This window comes from Rhyacophila brunnea, unplaced genomic scaffold (genome assembly GCF_057557595.1).
Source record: "Rhyacophila brunnea isolate RB1 unplaced genomic scaffold, BYU_Rbru_1.0 scaffold_20, whole genome shotgun sequence".
Taxonomy (NCBI): domain Eukaryota; kingdom Metazoa; phylum Arthropoda; class Insecta; order Trichoptera; family Rhyacophilidae; genus Rhyacophila; species Rhyacophila brunnea.
In genome coordinates this window covers 37854831-37876013 of record NW_028232860.1, presented here as the reverse complement: position 1 = coordinate 37876013, position 21183 = coordinate 37854831, and the positions used below count along the sequence as shown (strand labels likewise).

Sequence of the window (21183 nt, the reverse complement as noted above, 5' to 3'; positions counted from 1 at the left end):
TTTATGCGTCATATTTATAATATTATCGCAATAACCTCATCAGGCGGCGGGGGATGCCACGCCGCGAACCTTTTGATCGATTTACAATACTTTAGACTTAGACCACTGTAGCCAGAGAATGCCTCATCTGATTGGAGCAATTTTGGTGTCAATATGTGCGTAAAGAACCAAAGTAATTATACATTATTTTCAAGATTTCGAAAGGTAAATCAAAATGGCGACGATTGAGAAGCTTATCGAGTTGGTCCGTAATTATTGCATACTTTACGATTTGTATGAAAGTGATTATAATAATATTCTTAAAAAGATGAAATTGGGAGAGAAATGAATGAAAGTTGTCTGTAGGTAGTCATATAAATATAGACAAGTCGTATTATGCTGAGCATAGAATATTCTGTCTTCTGTCACTTTTTTTATGGACTATGGCTTTAGCCTGTGCTACCATCTATTTTCATAGAACTATAAAATACATTTTACGTGGACTGGGTAAACGTTATAGTATTCTGAAAACGCTAAAGTGTACGTATATTTTTCAAAAGCAATTCATAAAATATAGTATAAAACATTTGGCGTAAAATATTAATATTATTTAACGAAATACGTATCAAATTCAAGCGCATTTTTTTCGATAGCGGTTGCGTTGTGAATGTTTCGGTTAGAGCTGTCCAGATGATGGGTGTCTTGCCGCGATATGGCGCGAGTTCATGTCGTCGTTGTTTTGTAAAAAGGGCGAATTAACCAAAATGCTACTTTACAGGAGGAGGATTTTTAACTTTTGACATTTATTTGTTTTTTACCTGTAGATGATTATAAATATCTAACAAGTTTATAATAAAGCTTAGAAAGAATACAGTCATTATAATAGGTATTATTATATAAAATTTAGAAGGCCTAATATGTCACATTTGCTTTTTATTTCGTAATTTTAATTAATTTAATTTTAGTCGATTATCGATTTTAAGTACTTTCCTGTGGAGATAAAAATTCTCTGTTTTTACACAACAAAGCTAGTGGGGTACATATTGTATTTTCATTAAAATCTCGATTTCGCCAAAATGGTTGATTCGCCCTTTTTACAAAACACCGACGATGTGGACAGGTCAATGAAGTCATCTATACCTCGACTGCGCCCGACAGTCGTCAGAGTGCGATTACGTGCGGACGGCTAAATGAGGTCACATGTACCTGGAATGTGTGCGAGTCAAAACGCGACATGTGGACAAGGCCTTACGTCTGTGGAGTTTTTAAGAGTGGGTATAACAGGAGGCAGTGTGATTCATACTTCAGTCCCCGACCGACCAAAAAAGAACAAAAAGAAAAAGACACCTGACAAAGAGGAAGAGTACCGCCGAGGGACCAACCAACGCGCCTACTTCTTAAAAAATAAGCCCCTCCGACCCACGCCAGAACCATGACCCAGCCCACCCCTGCCAACTGCCAAGAAGCAGAGCTCCGAGCGGCGATACTCGGTGCTCTTCCAGGCTATGGCGGATGACCGGAAGCCATGAAGATTGACCAGAAAAGGAAACATGCGAAGAAATCGACGGACGCCTGCGTGAAGTTTGCTCTGCTTACTATTAAATTCCTCCAGATCAACTCACTGAGACCACCAACCCGGCCTCGCTCGGTCGCGAAGCCACCGAGGCCGGGCCTCACCACCAACAATCATGCTGCACCAGAGATAGGCACCTGATATAAAGGGAGTAGGCGCTAACAACCGTCCTGGCATCCCAAATGTGAAAGCACATTACCCTAAGCAAAAGCAAAGCATACTTCAGTCTTGGAGAATCCACAGAGCGAGTACCACGTCATTTTAAATCAAATTTAGAGCAAAATCCCTGGTCATCGAAGATTTTATTTTAAAAATACAATAATAATATTATTGTCGGTAGAGCAATTCTTTGCAATGATTTATTAGGTGCCTTAAACGCTCTCGCCAGGCGGCGGAATGGAAACAATGTGAAAAATAATAACAGTATATGGGGTGCCTATACGATAATATTTATTTTTAGGCGTTATAAATTATTTCGTGCATTGGCTTTACTCAACCAACAAAATACAATAATGGTACCTACCTATTGTTTCACTAGTACATATTATATTATAAAAGTAATTGCGTTACTAGTTTGTAAAAGTGTCTCTAAACTCGGGTAGATCACTAGAAATATTGTACGTTTTTTTAAATAGGCATTAGAATTAAACAATACATACCTATTTTTTTTTAAAAATAATTATGTAGGTCTTACACATTAAAAATAAATACTATTCAATAATTATGTTTTTTGGATAGCACATGAAATAAAAATGTAGGTAGATAATGTGTTTCAAAATCCTTCGTATGTTTAGTTCTCATACAATTTCAGGTTAAAAAGTTATTAATCTATTTCTAAGTTTCTAAACTACTAAACTAAACTCTAAGTTTAAAAACGTCACAATTGGTTGTAATACTTTCCACCAAAAAGCTGATTAACATATTGAATTTAGTAAAATTTAAGTATATTAAAAGATATTATTTTTTGGTCACCCCATACTCACTAAGCTGAAGCGAGTTTGTTTGTTTTAAATTTAATTTATTGACCATTACTTTTGACCCACGTATCGGCGGCGGCTTTTTAATATTACCAGTAGACCAGCTATTTCGGACCACATATAAAAATATCATATTTTCAATTCTCAAGGGCATTTCTGTAGAATGTCCCCTTAACAAAACTGTGTTGTGTCACATTGATTTGGCGGGAATTGGAACTGCGTTTTACGCGCCATGTATGGAGTCGAAAGCATTGAACGCATAAAACATACAATCTATTAAAACATAAAGCATTTTTATGACCCGAGAAAGTTTGAATAGGTAGTTGTTAATAAAGCAAGTTTTACCTGGTGAGTCATCCTCGACAACGCCATTGTTTTTCAGTTGCATCAAAAGTTGTAGGAAATCCTTGCGAACGATATTATTCTTTTCACGATACTCGATTGTGTTCTTGACAGTGTTGTAGAAGAAATCGTCAATTTCTTTGCCAGTAATGCTCCCCTTATAGAACCTTGCCAGAGCTGGCACCATGAACGTCATAAACGTCTTAAGCATCTTCACCAGGGTATTGTTAAAAATCTTTTTTCCCATTCTTCTAAACTCTGCGTCAGGATTCTTAAAACTGTTGCATTCTATCCCAAAAGCGCAAGAGCCAATAACATCTGTACCGAATTTTGCCAAAATTTCTTTCACATCTACTACGTCATTCTTAATTACATCTTCTTCTAAAAATATTCCCATTTCTACTGAACATCTTGCGACCGTATCAAACATGCCTTTAATTTTATTTGTTGTAAACGTTGGTGACAGTTTGTGTCGTAGATTTTTCCATTTCTCTTCCGTCAGATTAAACAGGTGAGACGATATTGGGTCTTTGTTTTCATCGATCGCGTAATTGTGATCGGAAAAGTGAATGAAATCCTTCACCAGCATCGCCTTTATGATTTCAATGTCGTTGATCAGAAACACAGGCTTATGCAGAAAGAATACACCGGCACACAGTAAATGTTTCGTATCGTAATACAACTTGGTGAATACGTCTCCGATATTTTCTCGCCCAGTCAAAACCTTTCCCATATTACCAACGATGAATTTTGGTTTTGGTCCTTCGATTCCTTTCTTCGTCCAGTATTGAAAAATGTTGTGAAACTTCACATAAAGACAGCTAACAATAAATCCAAACGACAGCAACATGCCCCACAATAATGAACATATTTCCATTTTAACTGTATATTTCTAAATATTTTTAAATCACATTAAATCCAAATTAGTGGTAAAGTCACTGTGAAGTATTATATATAAACATTACAAAACACGAAGTATGTAAACATTTAGAAAATGAACAAATCTTGTCCAAGCTATATTTTGTGTAATATTTAAACTATAACTATGGAATAAGAACCAATAAAACGTTAACTAATTATATTTAAGGTTGATTATTTCATATATTATTTAAGTATTTGTTAATTTTCCAAAATTCTATCTATCTCACTAACTCACTCACTCACTCACTCTTTCACTCACTCACTCACTCACTCTTTCAGTCACTTACTCACTCACTTTTCACTCACTCACATATTAAGGTTTTGCAACGTTTCTTGTAAACGAATTAACACCAATTAATTATTGTAGTCTTGGAGATATAAGAAATGAAAGCGATAATCCAATCTTTTTTATTTAAGCCCATTAGTTTCAAAGTCGGTGACCACCATGTTCACTTCTTTTGATATTTTTCATAAGTTGTTCTGTAAATATTTTTCACTAATAATATATAATATATTCTTGAAATATCAAATCCTCCTGTCAGTTTAATAGAATTCAACCGTAGTTGGTTGCAAAGTTGTTTATATTCATCCGCCATTTTTACCACGTTTTTATTAGCTCGTATTCTTGCTTGTCCGGTACAGATTTTTTCTTGTGCAGTACAATTTTTTTAACTAACTACCCGACTAGCTAGACATTTGAAACTTTTAGAATATATCAGAACACGACGACAATGCATTCTTTTAATACTTTTGGCCATCTTTAAGCAGAATTGAATTCATTTTCAGTTAATTCTGTTTTGTATGTTTCGGAAAAAAATCGTTAAATGTAATATTTACTACTCACTATTATTGGTTGCTAAGTGGGTCCTAGCAACTACATTATTAATATATACGTGCGTTACTATTGAAATCAATATGAAATGTCAAAATGACATTTCTGTATTCTATAATATTTATTCAGTATTTCTATCAGTACAATAAAAAGATTTTATTAATAAGTACATATAATTGTCAAGTTTATATGTTTCAACAGAAAATTAACGTGGTACCTATATAAAAAGTTCTTTTTATCATGTACCTAATTATTATATTTTACGACTGATTTTAACCACGATTTTTATCAATTTTAATGACGTTCATGCAATTTATTTTGCTATTAGCCTTTTCTGATTGTTTAAGTACTATGTTGGCGAAAAGAAAATGATTTTCTGTTATTTGTAGTCCTAATTCAATATGCTTGGCGGTTTTGTTGTGATTATTTCAAAACAAAACAATTTTTTTAATTGTGAAATAACCATCGTCATTTATACGTATATAATATTGTAAAATATGAGCACAGATTTGCCTGAAGATGATTTTGTTGAGCTAACATTATTTTGAGCGCTGAATAAATTCGTCTACATTGGCAAACAATGGTAGCTGCGTGAGAAACAGGGGTTATGCGTTTCAGAAAACGTTATATGTTATATTATTCCGTCCTAGCCGCAGAAGGTTGAGAGGCCCTGATTTGATTGAAGATGCGTGTCGCTGCGCATAAATTGAACGAATGATAATAATGTTAACCTTGACAACGGCAGACGATTTAATTAGCATGCCGTCATGTGTTGTTGGTATATATTATATGCATGCATAGTGGTGAAGAGTAGTTAAATAATAAATGAGGTATTTATGGCATTTTACATCTCACAAAGTTCGTAACTATAGCGTTTGTTTACTAATATTTAGTTTATATAAGTGATTTCCAATCTGGTCCGCGACAATTTGCAGAGCTGCGGAAAAATACGAATTAGTATCTCCGCACATAACGATGGCTCGACATTGCCACAAATAACATTAAGGCATGGCCCCCACAAGCGGGGGGGCTGATAGGACTCTAGCCTGGGGACCCAGCCTCATGGGGGGGGGGGGGGCAGCGTAGCAAGTCAACCAGATAAGAGGGGTCGACACGAAGTTTGCCCTAATAGTAACAAAAGTCGCGCTATTTGACTTCGAGGGTATGAACATTATGAAATATGCGATTGTGGGATGCAATTTTTGATTATTGTTTATCAATACCTGACAACTGACTATAAATTAATTCAAGTAGATGTATTAAAAATAAAAAAATAAATGCTAAACATACAATGAATATCATTAAGTTTACCTCGAACACCATTTGGAAAACGCTACTTTAGATTATCACACTGTCTTTAACCTTAACGATAGGTAGGGGGCCAAAGATGGGGCAAAGGGGCAGGCCAAAGATCCTGGCCTGGGGGCACGCTTCAGGATACGGGGGCCATGCATTAAGTTATAGGTCCGCATCCTCTGGGAATGTTCTAAAATGTGTAAGGAAAGCAAAGAATTGCTAAATTCGGTTTAACCAGCTGTTGAGCCCGTCGGAACGTCTAACCTGGTCGCCACAAATACCAATTTTGTTGCATTTAGAAAATTTGCGGCGTCGTCCAACCGGCACCAACCAGTGACGTCCCTAGATAAAATGCCGCCCCATGTTTTTATACAGTATTTTTATCATCCTTTCATGAGTCCAATATCTAAGAAATGTGTTGTATGGATACATTACTAACAAAATATCAGACTGTAATTATTCGCAAATCTGCACGTGTCGTTTCTGGTTACCAATGACATCGAAGGGCAACGGAAGTAAACTAGACATCGCGAACCCAACAAAACCAGTGAGCTGATTTTTTTAATGGAAAGATAGTTTCGTTATTATTAAGTTTAGATAGCTATTTCTATATATTCCAAATGATTCTCCTCGATTTGCCGCCCCTCGACAAACTGCCGCCCCCAAGCGACGCTCAATCTGCCTACCCCCACGGGACGTCACTGCTACCAACGTAAGATCTTTTCAATTAGAATGTTCGACAGTTTTGTACCTATTAGCTTTTGTTATTTACTACAATTTTTAGTTGTTTAGGTGTTTAGTTGTCTGATTTTACAGACTTTCTAATTAAAAGTGCACATGGGTGACAGAGTACGGTAAACTAATCAAAAACAAATAAAGCTACAGCAATATTGCAGAACAGATTATTAAGATGTTAATGGGAAAGCCAGTCGCCATGGAACAAGGCTTTGAAACTCATTTTGATTTACGAATTAATGACGGCGGGCTACAAAACGCAAGAAATACAAAATCCGCCTGAATGTTTTCAAATATTACCAATATTGAATGTGCGTTCCGTTTTTGTGAACAACTTGAATGCATATTATGATAAAGATAAACTATTGAAAATATCATTTCCTTTAACACGTATTTAAGTATATGCCATATTTCTCCATAATCAAGAATTAATCCTCGTTCGTTACAACCTCACCCAGAAGTGAACTGACTTTCCATAATTTATTCTATATTTTTGTTGAAACGCTCAGGAAAATAATATGTATAATATGTTAACAAATATGACCAGTCACCGTACTATGTGTAATGGTCAATTGCTATAAAAAATAAAAATGACATTTAATATTTGCACCAATGTCCTAAAAAGTTGGGCACCAGTGTCCAAGTCGAGGTTAAATTCTATGATCACGTAACAACGAATGAAACAATACAATTTGTCATAACACTCATAACACTGACCTAATAACCAAAAAATATTATCATAAAAGAACCATCGCCCGTCACAACAGCATCCGCTACAACATCTCTACAATTCTGCCGTCCTAAGCGAAAGAGCAGTATCTCAAAAATGTTAACTTTTGGCTATGAGCAATTTTGTAAAGATACAAACCGCACCACTTTGTAAATTATTATTTGATGTTTATATGCGATATAATACCTATTCTCATACTTACCTAACTGCTTATGGGTTAATTTTAATTAAAAACTTAAGCTAATAAATGAGATACGTCCATTTTGCTTAGTAAATTTGGTTTCTAAATAATAGATACCACCTCGGCCTTTATGATGTTGTAGGAAAACTTACACTTATTTTCAAAAACTTGCATTCTTTTATACTTTCGTACAAATCAAGTTTTAAATATCATGTTAATTATATCTAATGGCCAACTAATGCAAACGCGCCAGTCGCGTTGTCAGCACTAAATGATGTGCGAAGTGTTATTACTTCTAAAATTGTTCTCAGCACACACGACTAACTGTCATTTTGCTTGACAGGAACGTTTGAAACATGATGTAATATGAAAGACTTTCTTGCCATAGAACTGTATATTTCCAAAATTCTTTGTTAAGAAACTGCGTCCTTTCTTCAAATATCATTTCAGCGCACTTATGAGCACATTTTTTCAGTATCACAAGCATTTTTTACTGCATGGATTTCTGCTATTTTTTGCAACTTTTGTTTTTTTAGTTCTTTTAAACACAAATCAAACTTTTTTCTCTTTCTAATTAATCCCTTTTTTGTGTAAAGGACATCACTGTTGCGTTTACGTTCACTAAAAATTTCACCTGTGCCATTATTCTCATTAATCTCACCCTCATCCAATATTTGTCGAATATCTTCAGTGACAGTGTTATTAGAACTGACAGGATTAACTGGCTCAAGTTCTAATAATAATGAAGAATCTTCAACTATAATATCATTTATTGGAGATTCTGTTTGATTCAAAGAAGTAACATCATACATAGTCGCAGTAGCAGTAGCAGGACTAACTGGCGGCCAAAAATAATATCACATTACATCTACGTTGGTCTGAAATAATAAAATCACGTATTATAAGTAATATTGTATTGCTTGGCCTTTATCTGATACACTTTAAATACGGACATAATATTGAATTATATCGATTAAAACAAATCAAAGTTACCTTCAAAACACAATATGTTTTCATCCTGAAGCATTTCTGAAACCATACCCACCCAAATTGTTCTGCATTGCCTCACCAACATCAGGTTCCGAACATTTAACAGTTTCTGAAATGACGTAAGTCCGCAAAGTCCGGACTTAACGGCCCACGTGCGCCGCGTCGCGTAGGTCAAAATTGAGGTTTTATGGTATTTTCAAAGCATAAGCCTGGACATTTCCTAAACGTTGTAGATAATCTATTTATATTATTTTGAAGCCTGATTATCCTTTATATTTATTTTTAACAATTGATGGCTGCATAAAGTATTTTTAATACATACAATAGTATTCTTTTAAACCTCTCGATCTTTAGAATATAGTTAAGATTTTTTAGATATATTAATTTTTAAAGGTATTTATAAAATCATTAGTGAAATAATATTAACATTATACAGTGAAATATTTACTTATAATCTCTGTGATCCCAAATTTGACAAGAATTAGGCATTTTATTATTCAACACAATTAACACATTTGAAGATAAATGAAGTAGGGAGTAAGATCATGTTAACACGCGTGTTTGAAGATATATCGAACCGAAAAAAATCGTTTCAGCAACAGCTGAATTATTCTTTATTAATTCTTTCTCAGTTTTAGATATAGATTTCAGAATACTTACTTTGGAAACAACCAAATTTCACAACAATCGCTGATAATAGTGTAGTATAAAAGAATATAAAAGTCGATTTGATCGAATGTGATTGACATAACCTCACATGCATTTTTTCGATAAATTTAAATGCATTGTATTTGAATAATATTAATGTCTTACCTAATTCTTTTATATTTTATTGACATATAATCATCATTTTCATCGCTCTTGAATACACTCTTGATATATTTTTGATGAAAACACGCTTGTCAAACCTACAATAATACACGCCGAAACGTCAAGCCGACAATTATGGCATTGTCGCTAGCGAAATATTGTGAGCTTTTTCGGTCATAATGGTAAGCGAAAAGGGCGTATCTCAGAGATTCCACTAAACCGCTTAGGAAAGTGAGATACTGCTATTGCGCTTAGGATTTCATTGTGATTTTGAGATACGCCATATTTAATTAGCTTATTTTACCTATTTAAAAATGAGATGCGGCTATATCGCTTGGGAAAATAGATGTGGCACCCCCTGAATGTTCATAAGGCAACAAAAACCAGAAAACGAAAAAAAATGAGATACCGCTCTTTCGCTTAGGACGGCAGAATTGTTATATTATAATACTATAAAGACAAATAAAGTAAAAACAGATGATTCTCTTATTTTATTTTTTAGACATTTATTTCCGCTCAAATATTGTGTCCAACCTCCTCTGCACACAGAATTTTCGCAGAAAGTAGTAGGTATACGATATTACGATACCAGAATTACCTATTACCTAATTACCAGATATGTACTAATATACCTTCTTTTGTAGGGTAGTTAATGCATTCAGTTTACCGATTATGGATACTTACGTTAACATTGTTATGTATGTATTTTAGTGATATTGTTTACAATCTTTACCAATGTACTAAGTGAGTATATTATTATTATTATAATGTGTAGCAGTGGCGAACGGTGTAGGTAGGCTGTTAAGATCCGGCATAAACAGTGCAATGTGCATACTAAACTTTGTCAGTCAAACATATTTGTTTTCATTGAACTACGAATACAGTGTGTATGTGTTTGTTAGTTTTTAAAATTCAATTAAACCCTGCCTAATCTAAGTCATAGTAGACAATAGTCAAAAAATATTCGTTTATCTATAAAATATTTAAAATTATGCCATTAAACCGTACATAATTTAAGATATTTTAGTGCTTAATGAATTTACAAAAAACTAACCAACACGCGTGAGTGCGCATGGTGTCAATTAGAATTAAAATTAAATTTTTATATTAATTAATTTCAACAGTAATTACCTGTTGTTTCATCATCAATTGCCCCGTCGGTCTGCAGTTGAATCAAGAGCTGCATGAAATCCTTTCGTACAATGTTATTATCCTTGCGATGTTTAATGGTGCTTTTTACAGTATTGTAAAAGAAATCAGTTACGTCATTTCCGGCTATACTTCCTCTGTAGAACTTCATCAGACTAGGCATAAAAACCGTAAGAAACATTAGAATCCCTTGAAAGAAAGACAGTTCAAAGATTCTTCTTCCAAATTTTCTAAACTCCGCGTCCGGGTTTTTAAAACTGTTACATTCGACTCCAAACGCGCACGAACCAATTACATCAGTATTTAACTTTGCCATGATTTCTTTCATGTCGAATAAATCGTCTTGTTTTATCTGTTCGTCTAAATAAGTATTCATTTCAACTGCACATTCGGCCACAATATCAAACATTCCTTTTATTCTGCTCGTAGTAAAAGCCGGAGTTAATTTGCATCTTAAATTTTTCCATTTTTCTCCAGTTAAGTTAAACAAATGTGCGGAGAGCGGTTCGTATTTTGCGTTTATTTGGAAACTGTGATCAGAAAAATGGACAAATTCCTTCACCATGATTGTCTTTATAAGTTCTATATCGTTGATCACCAATGTCGGTTGAAGCATCATGAATGCGCCAGCGTAAGGAAGCTGTTTCGTGTCGTTGTAGATTTTGGTAAACACGTCTCCAATGCTTGACTTTCCCATAAAGGTGTCCAGAATGTGTCCAGTCAGAAATGTCGGTTGAGGTCCTTGTATTCCTTTCTTCGTCCAATACTTGTAATAATGCCGGTTCCATATATACAGGCCAGCGACGAACAGGCCAAAATATAACAGTGCACTACAAAGGCACCACATTATAATAATTGTACTAGGTATATATTTCACTATGGTTTCAATATAATAATATAATAAATTACGATTTTACGGAAATATCTCTAAAAAGAAAACAAAAAATAAAATATATTTGATTCTAATATATTTGGAAGAGTTGACATGCACTATGTTGATTTCCATTCGCGGATTAGGCTGGAACCGACTTCAGGTGATCTTATAACTTGGTTAACTTAACTTTAATAATATAATATGTAATAATATTACGATTTAGTTGTAGGTATTGTATACGTATACTTATCTAAATTGGTTTAACTTTAATAACTGTAAATTATAACCAAACGCCTATTTAATTGAATATTAGCATACCCAAAATTCCGAAAAAGGGCACATTTATTGAATGGCCCGCCAAACAACACTCGCCCCGCACCACATCTTAATCGGGCGTATCTCGTAACCCTACGTTTGATGTGAAGCATAATTTTTTTTTATGACTGACAATGTCTCTGGAGCAGTTACCCAAGACTGAGGTCGCCATACAGTAAAATGTGCTTTGACTGAATTTACATGGCTTTAAGTTAAGAGTACCCATGGGAGAGATGAGCACGTAGAGGCAATATTAAAAATGAAAGAGCACACGGAAATCACAAGGAAATGGCATTTGGTAAAGATATCGCCAACAATGAGTAATATGGATGATGACTACATTTATTGTCATCACTCGCCGCTTACCGTAGATTGCAAGTAAGAAGCCACCCGGGCACAACAGCGTGCATAAGTAAATTTGTATTATTATTAATTGTTGTGTACGCTTTAATTGTCCTTATTTTAAAATAAATACTTTTTTGAACATACCTACATAATTTTGAAAAACACTTTATGAGAAAATATATTAGGTATAACCAATAGATTTATTTTTTTTGAAAAAAGTAACCTACCCCGGCAAGGAATCGAACCCTGCATCTCCCGGGTTTACGCCCCATCCGCACATTACCTCTATGCTACGCGGTGACATACTAATTGCGACAAATTTTAACTATCGGCCACTTTTAATACCCACTCATCAGCGCTCTTCTAAATCAAGCTACTTTGACAATCGATTTTTGTTTATTAAATCAAAGTAGATGCCTATTACTTCAATTACTAACCGACGTGATTAATAAACAAAAATGATTTATAATTATGTAAGTTGCCGATTCATTTTATTTTTTCACATACATTAATAAAAATGAGAAAGATTGGAAAAAAACAATGCTTCGCACTTTTAACAAAGTAATTCCACCATGATGACACGAACAAAAACGCCGACCTTCAGTTAGTGTTTATGGCAGAGTATGGTTTAACGACATAACTATACAAATCTAGCCTTGTAGTCAATTCTACTTCTCAATAGCCGTGCGACAACCTCACGACAAGGTAAAAACAGAATATATAAGTCCCATGGTTCTAAACTATGGAAGAATCAAGAATGAAATGGTCAAAAAGACTATGAACAGGTAACCACTAGCGTAATCGTTTAGTATTAGGAAGTAAAATGTATGTTGTTTACCTTTTCTTTGTGAATGTAATAAAATTTTACGTAGAAAATTTCGCCTCCAAGGATCGAGACTGCTCAAGTGTAATTGGAACGCTGTGACCACAGGCCTCGAAATGACACGTCGCGTAGATTTGGCGCGATGTTATTTTGGAAATAATTTCCAGGAAATCTCCATTAAACTTAGAAAATAAGTTATGGGAGAGATTGTTTACGTAAAATTTAGCAAGTACATGCTTCAATAACTTTTATAGCAATAATGGAAATGTACGAAAATTGAAAAAGAAAATTGAATATTTATAAATTTATATACTGTATAATTATGAATAAAAAATTTTAACACTAATTTTATCAGTACAAGATAGAAGTTAACTACCGTTATAAAAATATTGTAAACGCGTATCTATATCTATAGACGCGTAATTATAATTATAGATTTTGTTAATGCTATAACTCGCTAACTATAATGAATATTGTAAAAGTAACAATTGGAAAAACTTAAGATTCTGGTACAGATGGGTTTCTACCCATAAACAATAATAAATCTTAATCGCGTCTTGGATAAATAAAAGAATCAAATACTGCGACTAAAAATACAAATTGACGCGTGACCTTGAACCTTAACTGAATTCTGTCCGACTAGAATTTACGGCCCAGCTGTGTTAGCTCGTGAGGTAAAAATAGATTCAAGGTTACGTTTAGATTACTATGGAAAAGCCACTATTAAAGACTAAATAAATTTGTAGTCGCTTGTAAATAACATCTTGTTAGGATTAAGCATTTATATATTTAAGTTGAAATGTTAAGTATAATATTATAGTATTTTCACGTAATAATGTTCGTCCGAAAGGTAAATATCGAATGAAACGTTTTCTGCGGCTCCAAATAGTTTTATTAAAACTTAGTAAAATTCTATTGGCCTAAAAAGGCCAAGAGTGGTGGAAAGGACTAGTACGTGGGTGTCAACCTTTCATTTTGACATTTTAAATTTAAAGACTGCCATTCCCTTATTCAGTACCCGAATACCTATTCCGATACCACGTTGGAAAGCTAGAAACTTTCCCCTTCGTTCGAACACGAAAAATCATATAAAATCAACTATTTTGCTTACGTCATCGCTACGGCGTATTTAAGGGACTTGTTCTAGAGGGTGCTTGAAACACCCCTATTGAAACTTTATTTTGTGAAAATAAGGTAGAGTAATTTTAACCCGATTTAGTTAGAAGATATCTCTATTAGAAAGTTGCCAGGAACGGGAGATATATGTAAATTTATCCCGTGAGAGAAAGATATACATCTGCTATCCCTTACGGACTGTTTCCTGTTAAACCTCTATCCGAAGGGTATAAAAGGTGACCACTTTTCCCGTAAAATCATTAGTTTCTACACTTCTCACCAGCGATCTCCTACTAAGCAGCAGTCCTTCCGCGGATACGAGATACGGTTCTCAGTAACATTCGTGAAATTTACCTACAATAAGTCCCCATCGACGGGCAAAAAGTAACGCGAATATCTCGTACCTGCCGGTTGTGACGTGTGCCGCAAAACGTAGCGCGAATAACACGTATCTGTCGGTAGTGACGTCGGCCGCTAAAACGTAGCTCGAATACCACGTATCTGTCGATAGTAACGCGCTCGCGGAGTAATTTCATTTTTCATTACTCATCATACGAGGTGACGTAATCGGGATAAATTACGTGATCGGATTTGTTTTATAAAAACAAATTAATAAACTCAGTTTGTAATAATAAATTTTACAAATCTTTTTTTCGGAATTATAAAATAAATTTTTGAAACTTTATTAAGTAAACATAATCATAAAATAAATTTTAGTAAACAAATTCGTAAACATAAAAACAAATTTTAGTAAATACATTTGTAAACATTAAGCAAACCTTTTGTAAACAAGTCTGTAAACACAAATAAATATTTGTAAATACACTGTGAACATAAATAAACTTTATAAACAACAATATAATAATTCTATTCTTTTATAAACCTAATACTGTGTGACCAAAGAATAATTTATATTTTCTTTCTTATGGGAAAATATTTCATGAATTAAAAATATCCAAAGAATATCGGCGTATACATTCTCTGAATTAGGTGTGACTTTTTGGGAACTCGCGAAAGATTTCACAGAGATCCTATAGTGAACAAATAAATAGTTTGCTGATACTTTAATGAGATTTAATTACGGGAACAATGACAGTTAACCTTATTGTGTGACCGTGAACTCTAGTACCTGAATAAATTCGGCACCACACCAGCTGAGAGTTTTATTCGGGAATTCAAAAGTTGTGATACTACAAAGGAGATCCACCTCTCCTAATTCATCACTAGTCTCCTCAGTGACGGCCCGGTAGCATTATTGAGCTAGCCGTGAGCCGGGTCATGTCAATGATCTCATACGTTTTACGGCAGTTTCATATTTGGCTGACTAATTAGATTTATGAAGTGGAAAGGCCATACACCACGATTTGCTTTACTATTTTAAATCTCGCTAACTCATTCATCTTTACTATCAGAAACAGCAATCTCATATTAAATTCACATTATTATTTATATTACAATATTTACTCCATTAAACTTATGTATTTTCAAGATTGAACGTACACAATATTAACAACAAAAATGTCTTAAATAGTATAAATTATACTAGATTTATTTTTGAGCGATTTTATCAATATTATTTGTAAATATAAAAAAAATATATATTAACTATGGAAAAATGCCAATCCCGGGATTGTCAAAATGTAATCCCGAAATCCCGGGATCAGAATTTTGGCTCGGGAATGGATTCTCTAGTTTCCAGTGATCGCGTTAAGCGGTTGCATTTATCTATGTCTCAATACAGATTAAAATTGAATACCTATCAGTATCAACCAGATATTAGATTATATGAGACAGAAAAGATAACACTCTAGTTAACCAACGTTCCGTATTTTTATTTCATGATATCTTAAGATTACGCATTAATTATCTACGCCCTTTGGCGTACTAATTGGCGCAGGTATTAATGTAAAATTCTGTGAGCCAAAAGATAAAGGAGATATCCAAGGACAGAAATTTTCCAAATATTATTTTTCTACTGTCTGACGTACCGAGCAGTTTTTCATGGGATTTTTTTTTTAAGAATTCTATTTCACTCATAGAAGATATCACACACATACTATAGCTTTATCACTTTTTGCAATTACGCCATACATTTCGGTCCACCGATTTTGAAGCTGTCTGCCAGAATAACTACTTCTAGCTCTATCAAGATTTTGTTTCTTATTTGGTGCAGCAATTTTATGTGGGTAGAACTGATCAGATTAGGCATTCTCCCGCTACAGTGGTCTCAAGCATTGTAAATCGATCAAAATTAGAGTTTCTATTATATATGACGCATCAAGCCTAAATACATGCAACTATGCAATTATATATTTACAACGTGATGCTTATTCTTGAAGATGATTTGCCTGCTATTTTTTATACAATGCGATCTGTTATTTATAATTATCATGGGTATATTTTGTGTCATGCAAAATCATCTCGCGTGCCAAAGGTTCGCCACCACTGTCTTAGGACCTAGAATATGCCAGCCATATTGCCAGCATTATTGGAGTTCTCACAGGTCCGTCCACATATTGAAGTTGGATAGAGACCATGATAGATTTTTTTTGAGGGTTCTTTACTCATGATAATGAAATTTACTCTCACAAAAGAATTGTCCTATTCCTTTTATTCTGGATATGCTATCAGTGGAACCCTTGTCTCTTTTAAGGCATTTATTTTTACTTCTTCGTGACTTCATTAATTACAATCCGTCTATATTGGGAAGTATTAATTGTCATGTTCCCGCCAACATCAATCGTAGCTCTGTGGTCTTCACGATACTCTGTTGTAGGACGGATGCTATGTTTAATGTTGCTGGGTGTCGTGCGATTAACCTTTTTGAAAGCACCATAAAGATTTTTTTTATTTTTTTTATAACTAGATATAATATAATGTTTGTGGACGTGTTAAATAGGTTATATTTATAATTTGATTTTAATATTTATATAAGAACTTCCTTTCTCTCCGTGTTTTGTATTAGTTGTTGTTAGTAGTTAAGTCTCTTATTTATTTCATGACTATAATGTTGTATTGTAATTTATTATATTGCATTATGGCACATTGGCCAACAGCTGTAATGATATAGTACTCGTTTATAAATAAATAAATAAATATCTTTTAGGAATGCTAAAAGACGATTGAGTATTCGGCAACTTCGTTAGCCAATTTTTCTTTGTAGAATTTACTGATTCAGAAGAGTTGATTCTACTACTCCCGTTTTTCGTTTACGCAGATATGCTTAATTTGGCATGTAACTGATTTTTAAAATTTCAAAACTTATCTCCCTTTTCCTTTCTAAGAATAAGAAACATTACCTATATTTTCTGACATTCTATCACAGATTGTGATTGTACGAGTATCATTACGTGTTTTGAATGTTGTGAGCGACCTTTATTCCTTACAGCGCGAACGCAACAGCTGTTGTGTCCTGATTGGGGGCCATTAGATATAATTAGCATGTTATTTAAATGTGGTAATTAAAAAGTAATTAAACACTCCGCAGTGAATCGATTAAGAATAAACAGAAACGCACTAAAGGAAATCGGGCGCCTAAGTTTATGGTGTCAACTAATTATTGTTGGGGCGCCATTTTGATAAACCAAACAAAACATTTTTGCCTGCTATCATGAAATGGTTTCTAATTATGGCGTCCCAAAGAATTTCAATTTATATTCGCCTGTTAATTACCTACGTGGTTATTACCTACATGACTTATTCTAAGAAGTGGAAATACAGCGTACTTCGCGCTGAGTCGTCTGTTCAGGTCCAAAATGCTGTCCATCAAAACGAAATTCCGGGTGTATAACGTGGTCATCAAGCCAATCGTCATGTATGGATGTGAAACGTGGGGTTTAACAGAAAAACAAGAAAAGGCGCTCCAAGTGTTTGAAAACAGAATCCTCCGGAGAATACTTGGACCCGTCAATGAGAACCACCGGTGGCGCATCCGCACAAACGCTGAGCTCTTCGACCGATACCAACCTAGAATCACTAATATTCTGAGGTCAAGAAGGCTCAGATGGGCGGGCCACGTTGTACGATCTGAAAGATCTAGAACTCTCTATAGGATTTACAAAGGCACACCAGCTGGCACCCGACCTCTTGGCCGCCCTCGACGGAGATGGGCGGACAACATTCAAAGGGATGCGGAAAGGCTGGGGATAGTCAACTGGGAAGAGAGAGCGCTGGACAGAGATGCCTGGAGAAACGTTGTGCAGTCGGCCATGGACCTGAACGGCCCCTAGCGCCAGTTTAATAATAATAATAACTTATTCTGGGTGAGAACTGTTTCCTTGAGTCAAGCCTATCAGGCACCATAAGCGACGGGTGAAAGACTAGTAAATGCGCTCCCTAAAGACATAGACATTTTCAATGATGTACTTTGCATTTTGTTTCTGAAACTTTATTTTATTGAATAACATTGCTTGTTTGTTTGTTTTTTTTTTTTTTTATATATTATTATTATTTTTCTTCTCTCTTGTGAGAGTAATATTTGTTATAATGTAAGTCTCATGTTTTTTTTATAATTATTAATAACCATGTCCTTGCTTTTTCGTGCAAGGTGGTTGTTAGTAATTTTGAACAATCACAAACACCCAGGCTTTGAGAAAAACACATAAATTTTATGTCCTGACCGGGAATCGGACCCAGAACTCTCGGGTGGAAGGCAAGCGCCCTCGCCCCAGAGGTGAGCCGTCTTTAAGTCTCATGAAATGATCTAAAAATCTCATGGTGTGAACGTCCTGAATCTTGATTTTATATGTCCACAATGTTTTGTTTTCTTAAATAAATAAAATAAAGAGGCATATTAAATAAATAAACAAATCCTGATATCGTCAATACATTCTCGTGCGACAAATATTAAAGAAAAACTAGTATAAAACTGTGGATTGTGTTTTTAATTGAAAGCCAAATTATTCCATGTTATAGAATAATTAATATCCATTCGCCACTGGTTTTCACTTTTCTTAGTTCGCCACTGTATGTCACTAATATATCACTATCACTATCACAAATAAGTGCATAGAACTAACATAATTAAGGGGGAAATTAACAATACGTATCGTAATCAACACGACGTTACTTCATAAGATAAGCCTTCCACTACGACTGACAGGTTTGTTCATTTATAGATGATAATAACGAGAATAATATGCAGAATCAGAAAATCCTTTTTATCTTTAAATTTTACGTTTGCAAGTAATTTGTACGAATACATTATGGCCGAAATGAATGGCATGTTCACCGACAAGCATTTCTCCGAACGGTAATTTGTACGAATCTCAAAACCATGTGCCATTTATTAATAATAAGAAGTCTATTTCAAGAAGGGATTGAAATACCGGTATTTCAAAACCGGTACTCAATTATTTATCGATATGTACCGAAATACCGGTTTCAAAAATCCAATCCACCGGTATTTTCGTTATTAAGGGAGCATACACGTTTATGTTTTAAAAAAATTAATTTAATGATTTTTTTCTTTATTTATTACTGTATTTATTGTACCCACGGTGGCCGCGCGGCATAAGCGTTGGAGTATTACGCTGTGGGTCTCAGGATCGAATCCTGGGTCTGGCAAGTACACATATTGTTTTTCACTTTGTGTGTGAGTCAGGGTATGGACCTAATAGGTTAAGCAAGTGGCTGACATCCATTTCTCGTAAAAAACAAAATCTGTTAATACAAACCTCTACGCTGTGGAGGCCCATATTATGATCCTATTAGGATCGGACATGGTCAAAAAAAAAAAAATATTGTATATTAAATTTAATGTACTTATAAGTTTTATGATGCCAAATATTTACTGAAACCAACAAAAGTTAATTAATATTTAAACAAAATCCTTCAAATAATGTAGAATTGTCACGATGTATTAAGATATTTCAACATTCGTGGCAAATATTTCCAATTATTCTATAAGTGACTATTGATCCAACGTTGATGGTACATCCAACAAAATGTTGAATTTGAGAGAGATTTTCCTGTATCCGGACTTATAGTATTTGTAAAAATTAGCATTTCTAAAATGTTATGATCTATACATATTTATATAGATCAATATAATAAATGTAGGTAGGTTGCGACAAAATAGTGTTTTAAATATATTTTAATAGTTATATTAATAATTGATAGGTAATTCTTTTTTCTATTATATTATGTTCTGATGAATACAGGTATTTATACCGATATTCAATAAGAAATACCAGTATTGATATATTCATTCGGTATTGCAATCCCTTATTTCAAGACAGTCGTCTACTTCTCGTATGGTGGCAGAGTGCATAATACAACTTATAAATAAAGCGCAGTGTACACGCAGAATGTCTTGCGATACGGTTATTATTAAATTATAATTGTCAATTATTGTATGTCGCAATATTAAGTACCTATCGAAATTGTTTTGGGTATTTATTAGGTTACAATTAAGAGATGAATCTTTTCGTGAACGCATACAATCGACACTGATATAATGCGCAAAGACATACCCCGCATATATGACGATGACGCTGGTACAGTACGATTGTTTGATAATTGACACACTACATCTAATATTAATCTTTTAACCTAAATAATATATTTCTAGAAATCGGCTCTCGTGTTGCAGTGCATAAGGCGCTGGCATTCCACCCGTGAGCTCTGGGATCGATGCTCAGTGAGGAAATCATATATTTATGTAATTTTCTCAAAGTCCGGGTGTTAGTGATTGTTAAAAAATAATAACAACCACATTGTACGAAAAAGCAAGGACATGGTTATTAATAATTACAATTAACTATTTCTTTTATTCAACGAATAATTCACAAGACTTAAGAATGTATCATTCTAATTAAAATAAATGAATTGAATTGAATTGAATGAATTTACATTGGTAGGTATAACTCTGCATTTGGCCCTAACATTAAAAAAACTATGTTTCTATCGTAGAAAAATATTTTCTTTAGTCCCATATTATACAAATTATATAAGTAATTATGATCCTAACTAGAAATACCTAAGTATATATATTTTTTTGTAATTATTAAACATACATAATTCCGAAAAACTAACGTAAAACGTAAACTAAATTTGGAGAGCGGTTATGAGCAGGTATTAAAAAGGTCATTAGTTAAAATTTGTCGCAATTAAGCATGGCAGTCGTAGCATAGTGGTAATGCACAGGACGCGATACCCAAGATACGGAGGTTCGATCCTATTTCGATCGATTTCT

General features: G+C 34.2%; 1 protein-coding gene across 15 annotated transcripts in view; it reads right to left on the bottom strand.

Annotated features, from left to right (window-relative positions):
- LOC147071619 (putative cytochrome P450 6a14) overlaps positions 1–21183 on the bottom strand; it is a 64127-nt gene that overhangs the window by 21461 nt on the left and 21483 nt on the right. For 2 of the 15 annotated variants that reach the window (XM_085948292.1, XM_085948291.1), the window contains exon 2: positions 10498–11442. The exons of 9 other annotated variants lie outside the window; for them this stretch is intronic. In XM_085948292.1, coding sequence (XP_085804418.1) covers positions 10498–11362 — 865 coding nt within the window. In that variant the 5' untranslated portion in view covers positions 11363–11442. Of the gene's footprint in view, positions 1–2874; positions 3810–10497; positions 11443–21183 lie in introns of all 15 variants that reach the window. 4 more of the 15 variants (XM_085948289.1, XM_085948286.1, XM_085948290.1 and 1 more) reach the window with 2 other exon arrangements.